This window comes from Branchiostoma belcheri, unplaced genomic scaffold, assembly GCF_001625305.1.
Source record: "Branchiostoma belcheri isolate BF01 breed outbred unplaced genomic scaffold, Haploidv18h27 scaffold76, whole genome shotgun sequence".
NCBI classification, from domain to species: domain Eukaryota; kingdom Metazoa; phylum Chordata; class Leptocardii; order Amphioxiformes; family Branchiostomatidae; genus Branchiostoma; species Branchiostoma belcheri.
Window position 1 is genome coordinate 978641 of NW_017804420.1, and position 12453 is coordinate 991093.

General features: G+C 37.9%; 1 protein-coding gene across 18 annotated transcripts in view; it reads left to right on the forward strand.

The window, feature by feature from the left end:
• The window catches only part of LOC109485470 (pro-neuregulin-2, membrane-bound isoform-like), a 68985-nt gene that overhangs the window by 39534 nt on the left and 16998 nt on the right, over nucleotides 1-12453 (forward strand). For 4 of the 18 annotated variants that reach the window (XM_019789102.1, XM_019789100.1, XM_019789105.1 and 1 more), the window contains exons 4-7: nucleotides 7635-7652; nucleotides 8712-8735; nucleotides 9125-9142; nucleotides 10618-10641. The exons of 1 other annotated variant lie outside the window; for it this stretch is intronic. In XM_019789102.1, the coding sequence (XP_019644661.1) occupies nucleotides 7635-7652; nucleotides 8712-8735; nucleotides 9125-9142; nucleotides 10618-10641 (84 nt within the window). Of the gene's footprint in view, nucleotides 1-7634; nucleotides 7653-8711; nucleotides 8736-9124; nucleotides 9143-10617; nucleotides 10642-11096; nucleotides 11121-12453 lie in introns of all 18 variants that reach the window. 13 more of the 18 variants (XM_019789103.1, XM_019789113.1, XM_019789108.1 and 10 more) reach the window with 6 other exon arrangements.

A 12453-nucleotide genomic window follows, 5' to 3' on the forward strand; every position in this document is an offset into this window, starting at 1 on the left:
GGTGGGCACGTGTAAATATGCTGCCTTTTTTCGAGTGTTATAGGAATTTTCCACGATGTTTTTTGCACATCCCTAACGTTACCTCACGCCCGCCTCCTATTATGTACGGCGGACCGGGGCATTTATAACTTCAGATCATCTAGGTTTGCTTATTCGGTGGTAAAATAAGTTAACAGAGAAAAACAGCAAAACAAAGTTGACAAACTATAGAAACGCTTGCCTGGGCAACAGTGACAAAAGAAAATGTCTATCTAATTGAATTGCGCCGGTGATCGTAAAACGTTTTAAACGTTACAATATAGTAAAATGCAGGCTAGATCAACGTTCCTTCCGCTGTTCCAGCGGTGTGTATCGGTAATTTCCCGCCCCGCATGAGGTAAATTAGTACTCCTCCCATTATTCTGTGATGTTACCGCGGCCTGCATATGAATGCAGAAGTCTAACGGAAAAGTAACGGAAAAGTAACGGAAAACTTACGCAAAAGTTACGGAAAACTTACGGAAAAGTAACGGAAAAGTAACGGAAAAAAAACGCGTTAGTAACGGCCGTTAGGGTAACTATAACGCGAACGGTACTGTAGGTACATTTTTGTACACTGGTGCACCCATTGCAACCTAAAAAATTGGGTGCTCAAAAATTTTTTGGGGTGCACCATATAAAATAATATTAGTATAGTAGTATGTCAGCAAAAACAAATTATTTTTCATTTCTAAAGAAAAGTACTAAAACAATGATTTTATCATTTTTCTGATACTTGAGGTGTTAAGAATATGTTGTATACTACTATACATTTAACATCAAAAATGTAAACCTACAAAAATATTTGGGTGCACTGGTGTACCCAAAGAAATAGATTGGGTGCACTAAGGTTGGGTGCACCAGTAATTCGAGCTCTGTTTAGTAATATATGTAAGGATTTTGATAACTATGCTGTCAGATAATATCTACATCAGATAACCAAAAATATTGCTGTTATAAACCTGATGTTGGATATCTATGAATAATTTCATCAGCAGGCCTCGAAATTCATTTTAGGGAATAGGTGCACTGGTGCACCCAACCTATTAAATTGGGTGCACAAAAAATATTTTAGGTGCACCATTTAAAAAATGTTGTCAGCAAAAGGTAATGTTTCATTTCTAAAGAAAAGTAATAGCAGCGATTTTTAGTCTGCTATACCATTTAACATCTTTACATACATAAATCTATGAAAATATTTGGTCAGTGCACCCACAGAAAAAAATTGGGTGCACAGCCCCAAATTTGGGTGCACTAAGGTGCACACGCACCCAGTATTTCCAGCCCTGCATCAGGAATAGAGACTGAAGAAGAAGGTTTTTTTTTTGTTATCACATCTGACAGTCACTGAAATGTCCAAAGTGAAAACCCCTGGTTGTTGAATGAAGAAACCTCATATGCAATCTTTGGACATATTTTACTGAGGCTTAATTCAGATATATATGGAGAGGAAAAATCATGGCAGATACTATTAGGTAATTCAGACTGCACTACTGGATCTTTATCAATGCATTGTGGCAGATATTTCGTCTACATGTTTATTTTCTTAGAAATACTCAACAGGTAAAATATCTACCTGAGTGCCAATCAAAGACATTGACCAGTCTGAATATATATGTTAATATTCTTTGTAAATGTAGGCTATAGGGATTTCATACGGTAATTGTCCTAATTCCCTACGAAGGATGGATTGTCGCCTTATGACAATCAACGAACTGTGTGTGATTGGTTGATTTCAATGCGTCCAGGGTAGCTGCCGTTCAGCGTAATCCCCTTTAGATATTCGGTGAGATGTCTGCCGACAGCAGGCACATGTAGACACATGCTCATCTGCTCCCGAGGTTGGGGTAATCAGCAGTAGAATTTTCAGGACGTGCCTGTCATAAAGAGATTACTCACACCATACCCTGCCTTTAGCTTGAGTGCTCCCCAGGGTTAAGTATTGTGCTGATTAGGTCACACCAATATTGGTTCTCGGATCCTCCTGCTTATTATTTTTGATCTGCAAAAAAAAAATGCTCCTATTTAGTATTTTGGCCCAAACAGTTGAAAGCGCCTTACTTTCCTAGCTGTTGCACTACAGTTTTCCATCTATCAAATTGAATGCAATTGCTTGATAAAGTTTTAAAATTCATCATTAAATTTTGAATCATAAACCAACCTGACATGTTGACATCATGGCTCCTATCAAAGTTTTGGGCCTATCAGATTATTCATAAGTTTATCTTTCTTATTTTTTTCACTTTGTCGCTTCATTTTTTCTGAAAAATCTGACAACCAACAAATCAAATTGGTGTGGCCTTAGGTAATATACATTGTCTGGTGACAGATTCCAATCATGAAAGAGACCGACAACTTTTCTTTAAGATCTCATTTAAGTTTCGATTCTAAGATGACTTAGACTTTCCTTAGGCGTTCCTGTGTTTTCCGACACACGAGTCTACGTGTTGACTTTCATCATGTGATAGATTGGTCTGAGCCTCCTCTGATTTAATCAGTTTCAAAGAACGCAGATCCCTCCATAGTTTTGCCAATATTTATGACGGTACAATATTTCAGCGTACACGCCAGACATATCAAATCTTGCCAGGTTGAGCCCCAGACTTTTATCAGGACGTGTATAAACCGTTATGATTTCCCATATCAGCATTCAGATAACCTTTCCATTTCTCCCAGAAAGCTAGGGCATGTTCGACGACGTTAAACCATATATCTTTTCACTGCAAGGTGTCAACTAGGTATTGAGCGAAGTGCGGGGAAAAAAATCGAACATTACATAAGCATGACATATCGGATGTTACACATTCGATTGTTCCACAACCATTATATGTTCATTGATATTAGAATTTCCCTACAAAATTAAGTAAGGTGAAGTGCATGTTAAATATATATGTTGGTGAGATTTAGCTTTCAAAATCTATCCAGTAACAATCCCAGTTGTTTGAGTAACAGTTTTCTTGTGTGTTTCTATCTCTGTTCAGATATTGCTGAATTTGGAAGTTCTGATCTATATTAAAGTTTTGCACTTAGTGTAGAAATTTGACAGAACACGTGTACGCAACCGCTCGTGTTTGTCTTTGTCAACCACCGCGATGATCACGGCCGTACCCAAGGGAGCAGTTTTGCCCATCTCTGTCTGTTTCAAGTAGGGGTGGGTCTGCTGTAATTGGTTACGGGCGTGCATCGATCATCTGAGTTTGCAGCGAGTCGCGTGTGGAATAAAAACTGCATTTAGTGACTGTCCTGTGCGTCCCAGGGTAATGACAATCAGACATATAATGTAATCATGCATGTCATATTATTATAGCTTGTACTGCTGCATACAAAGGCGATGGCTGGTATATAGGGGGTATCTATTTCCTGTATTTAAGCAGTATAATTTAATCCCTTGGAAGAAGATACATGACTTGTACGTGTACAGAAAAAATTCCTTTGATTTTCCCTCCCAAAAAAGTAAAATATATTAATTCATAAATTTTATGCATAGTTAATACTGAAAGTAAAACTGCTTGACATATTGGTGACTATATGTACAGTACCATACAATTATTATGCATTGGTTTAACTTCTGAATCTGATTGATCGCTGAAATTACACTTTTAAAACCTAAATCTAACTTGCAATCAAAGATCCCCTTGAAATACATAATTATATATCATAAATGAAGTAACCCCTAATGTTAGCAGCAATGTCAAATGGTCGTCTGACATCAGGGGACAAACATTTTGCCAACTCACGTATCAGTTGATTAGATTGTTATCCAATTATGGAACATTAGTATGAATAATGTATCATATAAAACACATTTGTAGGCATGTTCAAGGGTTTTTACCGGTTTCTTACTAAAAAGTAAAAGAATTTTGGCCAAATTCCATCAAAATACAAACATATTGATTTTATATGCTTCAAATAATTTTCTGCTGTTACGTGTTTGAAAAAAGAGAACCTTCACCCTAGTGGAAAACCTCCAGCTTTTATTTCATATATAAAATAGTTATATTTGTGTGAAATTGATTATATAATCTGTGCCACATTAGTGGGTGTTTGTCTGCTGTACAGTGCCTCTTCCTTTACTGTGAAATTGGAATGTACCCTTGGCTTCCTTTTGTGCAAAAGCTTGAGTGCGCTTTATTGGCATAGTCCTTCGCAATACATTATATTTGGTTGAGGGCAACGCCTCTTATTTGTATTAACAGTCTAGACGTGAAGTTTTGGCTCAACTGTAAGGATGGTGAAGATACAGAATTTCTGTGCGCTATAGTTGTGTTATGTGAACTGTGAATGCCCTTCTCGCTGACCTTTTGAGTGGAGACACCATTCCTGCCCAATTAGAGCAACTTAGATTAATACTGATTCATCATCTGGGGATCAGTTATAATTGATGATGCTTGGTTGTTCCGTGTGGGCGCGCCGGAGACACGCTCTAATACATATGCACCAGGGAAGGTGACTTTTCTCCGGGACATTCGGAGCACGTTTTTCCTCATGAGTGGACAGAGCGCGGGCCGTCCCTCAGACCTCGGCGGTGATCGCAGGTAAACGACGCACGACGGAGCCGGGCTGTGGTTTTCCCCCGCCTGTTTGTTGTGGGTCGGAGGTTAGCCAGAGGAGGTGTATGACATAGCAGGGGCTGGCCCTGCATGTATGTCCTTGTTTAAGAGGAGGGAGCACATACTCGGCCTGGGTGGCAGCATTGATGGCATAGCTACAACTGTTATAGCACCATGTCGCCAGTGTTCCGGTGACAGGGGACACCACTGAGGGACCATGGAGGCTCGGATTGACCGGGTGAAGGGGGCCCTGGCTGCGGCACACCAGCGCTGGCAGCGAGAGGTCCCCCTTCTCTCCGACAAGTGGCTGATCGTTCCGGCCGCGCTCATCCTCGCCCTGGTCTGCTTCCTGGTGGTGACGCTGAAGTGGATCTGGGTCGACCACATTTTTGACAGCGTTGAGCCGACCTACGGGCACGGGGCGGTGGAAATGGCCGCCAAGGGGGACGACCCGCCCGGCATGGAGGGGCCATCTGCCACTGTCAGTCCCGACACGGAGGGGTCAGGGGACGACAAGGACCAGGACGGAAGGAACCAAGGGGGAGGGGTCGCAACCAACATCATCCCAGATGTCATCTTACCCTCTGTGCCTCCATTAATAGGTAAGGATTCAGTAGGTCGGCTGGAAGCCAATATATGTCAGCACGCCGGGATCGATTTCCCGAAAAACGGTCGTCCAGATGGATCAGTAGCTGTCATTGATGGAAAATGTCAATATCCGCACCAGGCACCCCCTCGACGCTCCCGCCAGAAATGAGCGTTTGGTTGAATTAATTATCACACACGGTTTCAAACAGCCGCAAGTGGGGAAAAGCACCTGGGACCTCAGCGGGAAAACTCGGCATCATCAATCATACAGAACGGCTCAACGTTGGTATAAAAGTTTAAGCAGTTGTGTAAAGTCTTAATTGATTATTCCGGAGTTGTAGCTCTTGTCTAATGATTTTTGTTTTTGTCGGAGAGCCATCTGTTAAGGTATTTTATGACCTTGGCATTAAGAATTCAAGGCATTTTACGACCTTGAAATTAATAATCCTATAAAAGATTCATTGTGTTTCCAAGGAGGGTGCACTTGGTTGTCACGTGCTGACACTGACCCCCCCTCCCCCCCCCAAAAAAAATCAATTAATTGTGCACAAATTAACTCAAGCCATGACTGATGAAAACTGTATAGAAGAGAAGCATCCAGTTACTATAGATTCATTCTAAAGGGCATAATTGAATCTTGACTTCGAGGCATTGACTTGGGCAATCCAAATAATAGAATTTCTGGTCACGTTTCCATATAAATGGAAGTTTTGTTTTGAGTGGCACAGGTTTCAGTTTCTGTGTGTTCGGTTGATCGTTGGAAGAATGATGTAATACATTGTACTCCGTACTCCACAGTTTCGGCAATGACTATTGCATAGAGGGTAAGGGGTGTTACATCATACAACCTTCTCCACAGTTTCAGTACACTTATGGAAACCCATGCAAAAACACTTCTCGGAAATCTGAAATTTCTATTTGTCTCAGGTGTGGAATATCATTTGAAGAAAACATTTTGGTTTGGATTTGGTTTGGTAGAGACTAGAGAGGCACAAACAGTGTTGTATAATATGCATGCTTCTTTGAATCCATACTCCTATAAAATTCGTGTGTCATTTCAAAATAATAATTGTATAAGAAAGAAAACTCTCCTCTGAAGTTGGGACTGTTATAATAATAACGAGTTGCAAAGTATATAATGTCCAACAACCTTGAAGAGGTACTAGTCATTGAGTTTAACTTGAAGCACTAAAACCTAAAGCATAAAATTGCGGTCATGGGAGTAAAATCACACCGCTGCAGGGCACTTCACTCAGTAGCTAATTCACATTCTAAGTTTTCCTGTGGGTTTTTATATACTCAGAACCAATCATTACCAACTTCTGAGAGAAGCCTAATTTTAGACGTAACTGAAACCCTTGGACACATGCAATTACTGTTTTATCAATAGTTGCCTGCATAGCTGAAGGAAAAGGTAGTTACAACACAATAGACAGCTGCGTACCTTTCCCATCATTGATTTTCTATTTGTTCCTATCTAATGTGATAAGAGCAGGGGATTTTATGCTGCACTCACACTGTAAGTACAGATGTTGAGGTGAATGTCTTGCGTATGCAAATTTCTTGCAGTTGGAATCATAAATTTGCGTGACAACGATATATAGCAAGATCCAACATTTTGTCCATGCCATTGTTGGATTCTTGGATTTATATTTTGATATGCTTGAAAACTTTTACATTGAGACTTTTTTTAACAATTGAAGAGAATGATGGTGACATTAGTACACACACACACACACACACACAGAGATGGTGACATTAGTACACACACACACACACACACACAAATACCATACTTCTGACTGGTCTGCAAAAAATACATTTTGTCATCATTACCTTTTGTTGCAAAGAATTTCAATTAAGGTACATCTAAACCTTGGAATAGATTACTTTGGTAATTGTGTAGTCAGCTAAATCCATGGCCTCCAGGTTTATCTACTTTGTACGCCTTTATTTTGTAATGAAGATCTATGCCAGCATTTGTTGGCAAGACAAAGGGCGATGTCTTCCAAATCACCGTCTGCTTGCCTGAGAATGGGGACAGAGGATTAGCCAATCAATAAAGCCACTGGTTCGGGAATAATGACGAGTAAACTGGTTTATACTGGTTCATTTTATGGTATATACATTTTAGAGGAGGAGGAATTGTACTAAATGCACATTTCTTGTTTTTGTAGCAATTTACTTGACGTGTATATTTTATTTCCAGATTGTGTATTTTAATTCCGATATCGCCCATCTTTTTACTTAAACGTTTTGTTAAATGTCATGTCTGAAATTGTCAGTAGTTGTTGTGAACATTCACCACCTTCACCCTATGAACATTATATATTATAATCTATATACTTCTTTGGAATGTCAGATTTCTTGTTTGAAAAGTTCAAACATGCAGATTTGTACAACCATTGAGATTATCCAACCAATGAAAATTGAAAGAGATTATATTCAAAACTGACTTAAGTTATCCTTTTTTCACAGAACCTGACTCATCAACAAGTAAGAAAATTTCTTGTGCGGTTTCTATGTTTGTTGCTCAAAGTTTACCATTTCTATCACCCCCCCCTTCTTTTCTTACTTTTCCTAAGTTGGAAGTTCTTGTACTTTGTAAACCTGGTGATAATGTTCAGTAACTTGACTTCTTTTTGTCAAGATAAAAATTTCAGCTATCCTGTTGGAAGAAATTCTATTAATTTGCACATTTCTTCTCTTTGTAGCATTACTTGACAATGTGTTGTATGTTTTATTTCCAACCTGTATTATGTATTATCATTGTGATGTCACCAACCTTTAGCGTTCCCTACTTATAACTGACAACATTTTTGTCCAAAATTGTCAGCAGTTGTTGTGAACATTATGAATTATAATTTATACACTTCCCGGAGGTTTGGAATCTCGGATTTGTTGTTTGAAAATGGCTACATTTCCCACTGACTGGAATGAGCTATTTCTAACAAAAGATCACTGTTCAGTTTAAATGCATCTGACTGCAGGATATCAACTGCAAGCCACAACATTAAGCGGTTGGGTAGTGCCTCATGTAATATTTATAGAGATCGGTTTGCGTGAGTTTTGGTGTCACCTTTGGGAGTTATCTTTTGATCATAAATTGTGATGATTTCTGTAACACTCAGAATAGCATTCAAAATGTATATTATATAATATCAGTATAAACATGTCTCCTAAAGTTTCTTGCAAATTTGCATAAGTCAATGTTAGTTGAGCTTAAGTTACGAATAATATTGCATCTATTTCCTTGAACTTAATGTATAAAAAATGTGCATTCTGAACAAAGTGTTACCTTTCTGAAGGGTCCTTGTTTTACAATGCAAAAATACACACGCATGCACGCACATACAAACACACACACACACACGCACACACACACACACACACACTGTGCACACATATGTAAAATTGGGCAAATCTTGTGGTGCAGGTCTACTATTGTTTCAAACTTGTATAGTCTACATTTTCTATTTCTTACTACTACATTTCTTGCGACATTTGGGAAGAATAAAAAGTGAATTGCTCTTGTTTCTCTCTGTGTTTCTGTAGCTCCAGAGACCACACCTCCATCTGGTAAGTCTACATTCTTTTCTCAAACTTAAGTTACGTCTTTTGATTAAAAGTTTTAAAATTCATTGACTGGACTTCTTGCTGTCTGTCAGTGATGGAATGTCTAGGCCTGTTTTTTCACCCAGGTGTCACTTTGTACTTTTTCTGAAAAATTTGAGAATCAACAAATTAAGTTGGTGTAGTCATAATTAACTTCTGTGTAATAGAAATTTAATTGAAACTGGAAATTAGATCATAACTGATTTAAAATGTGGTATCATATTCTGGAGATGTATCAATCATTGTACCCATTCCATTATCAATAATTATGCAAATTTATATGATCTTTAAGATTATCTAGTGAATGACATAGATTACATGTAAAACTAATTTGAGTTATCCTTTCTTCACAGAACAAGACACAACAACAAGTAAGAAGATCACTTCTCTGTAAAACTTCCTGTAATATGTGTTGTGTTTTTGTTGCTCGTACTTGTAGTTGTACGTCATTTCTGCTCCTTCTTTTCCTCTATTCCTTCTGCTCTCTCACCTTGTAAGACCATTAATTAAACCAGTACTATTGCAAGAAATCTGACATTGCAAACCTATGGGAAGTTTATAATGTATAATGTGAGTGTATTCAAAAATGACTGCTGACAATTTTGGACATCACATCAGCAGCAAAGTGACTTGGAAGACGGCTGTTATCCCAATTATGATACATAATAAATACTACCCCCCCCCTTCCAGAAAGTACAGTGGTATAGCCCCTTCACATGCCAAGACACCCCCATTTTGAAAAATAGTATAACCCCTATACATACATTTGTGTATACCAGCATACACTTTTGGAAGGGTATCTCCTTCAGAATCAATGGAGGGAAAAAAAATTTGGTACTCCATTTGGAAGAAATTCTAGTAAATGCACATTTGTTTAAGTAGCATTACTTGTGTTGTATGTTTTCTTTCCAGCTTTTGTTTTAACCTCACACCAAAGTAAGTGTTGGACTGCTGTTGAACGTTGCTTTCCCACAGTTTGCTTGAGTGGTCATGCCTTGTTACAGAAACTTTGGTGCTTATAATGGATGACGTCTACTTGCTTCAGTTGATTTTTTACATGACATAGTTTCTTTCAAAGTTTGGGAACATTATGTAGCAGATTTAAAGGCTACTGATGCTATTATTACTAGGAAACTAGACTACTTACTATAACATCTTATTACATCTGTCCATAAGATCAATGCTATGTGGTCAAGGGAAAGTTTTCCTGCTTATACATGCGTATAATAAAAAAAAGCTGCAATAACTATAGCTGCTACTTGAGTAAAACGTTTTGTCAGAGTGTGAGCTTTCATTGAAATTGACAGTCATTTGGAAGCATGTGTTTGTGGTGGTCTTAGAAGGGCATGTATGTTAATTTGCATATTAACCCTCTGCCTACTGAGGTAAAAAATGTAGCTGTTTCATACCAAATTTGTGTTGGTGACAGGGTTAGGCAGCAGGGAGAAGGTCAACATAATGACACACTCTTCATCAGTACTTGAAAGTTGCATATTCTAAACAGTCTAGACAGACTGAAGTTAGTAATTATCACAATTAATGGTTATGCTTCTTGAGCTGATGAAGACACTTAGAATTTAAACGTTACCAGTCTGTACACCACAGGTGGTTCTAGTTGTGTGAAATGTCTTTTTATCATCACAATGATAATGCCTTACCTCAACTGTGACTGGATTTAATGTATTGTTAAATTAACTTGACAGAGTTGGCACTCCTACGCACTCAGGAGTTGCCCGACTTGATTTTACAAGTTCCTCGCCGTTGGCTGCAGTTTTGTCACCAGATAATTCAAATATTACTAATTGCCATTTAATTAAAGCTCATTTAATGTATCTTTTGTTTACAGATCCTGATATAACTCAAACTCCAAGTAAGGAAACTACAAACTTTCATTGGGCAGTAAGCTTTAAGTTAAGTAACTCGCTTGTGGAAAATGTGTAAAGAAAAACTCTTCAATTATTGTTAAAATCAGAATACACTCAGTCTAAGTTTATTAAAAAATACTAAATATCTCACTGTCCATCCTATCAAATATACTGTAATAAGGTACTAAGGTAAACTTTGGGAACTTCCAATTAATTTATTAAATGATCAACAAATATATAATCAAAATCCAATCAGAGTACTCAATTTATGAATTCAAATTCAATTTTCCTTTCTTCACTTTGTGTTACCCCGCATTACGCTACTAGCAATAGAGATTATACCTTTTTGTTTTTAGCACTTGTTGTCTATGTTGTTGTATGTTTACCTTGTAGATTTAACATTCTTGTAGTTTTGTTGCACAATCTTTCTTTTCTTATTTTCCTTTTGTTCTCTTTACAGTTTCTCAATTTAACACACTTTCACGTAAGTTTTGTTTCTTTGCTTTTGTTTTATATTGTGCTTGTAATTTGTGCTTAGTAATATTTGTGCCACCCCCCTTCTTTTGCATGTTTAAGTTGATTGACAATGTGTAATTTTCCAGAGCTCAACATACCCTTTCCTTGAACCAATTTTTCCCTAGACTTCAGGTATATTTCTCTAAAATATAGGCAATTTTGCAAAGTAAAAGGCAGTATACTACTATAGGCAATAAACTGAGTAAAAAAAATTTTTTGGAAAAAGTTTTTGACTGCCTTCAATTTTGTAGGCAACAGAGAAAAAGTATTTTGAGCCTCGGTCATAAATGTTATAACTATGTATAAGGTGGACATGACATTGTATAACTTCACTACGAAACTGTTACAATGTTATTGTTCAGACTTTATTAAAAAGTGGTGATATGATAATGGTTATTGGTTGAATTGTGATGGGGAAATTAAACAAGTAAGAGTTTTGATTAGGCCATACCAATTAAATTTCTTGGTTAACAGATTCGCCCGCTTCATTTTTTTCTGATTTGCAAATAAAAATAAAAATTCAGAATCAACTGCAAAATGCTCATATTTTACCCTGAACAGTTGAAAACAGTCCTTTTCTTCCTAGTCGTTACAGTTATTCCATCTTTCAATGCAGTGGTCTCATTAAAAGTTCAGCCTGGTGTGAACCAGCCTGGTGTGTTGACTTCATGGCTTCTGTTGTACCATTTTGGGCCATAATAGGATGCCTAGGCCTGTTTTTTTTTTTTTTTTTTCACCCGCCCGCTCCATTATTTTTGTAGAAAAATCCGTTAACCAAGAAATTAAATTGGTGTGGCCTTATAAACAAATAAAAAGAGCCTAGCCCTTTGAGTTTAACAGTATCATTAACGTTGTTCCTTAACGGGCAATGCCTATTTTTAGAGATGTACGAAAATGTCCGTCGGTCCAAATCCTAATTATACTAAATTTGTTATGGCTAAATGAAAGGCAAGGCTTGAAGCAAACACATGCACCTTACCGCTTTAGAATTCTATATGCCTCCAATACGTGTGATAGTACATTGTGTACGTGGAGCAATTTTTGGCAAGTTTGGACAGCTGCAGCAGGACTTGTTTTAGGCCCCCCTGTAATATTAATGAAACAACCCTGAGTCCTAAGCTCACATGTATAGGAGCAGACAGCCTCATACGCGATTGAAAGAACCTGAATCCCGTAAACGGATTTGTCCCGCGCCGGTTCTATGTGCCCGTTAACCCCCGTATTGATCAGCGTAGTTCACGGATTACTAGTTCTGATATGTAGATGGCAGGACCTCTGTAATTATTTACCAGCAAAACGTG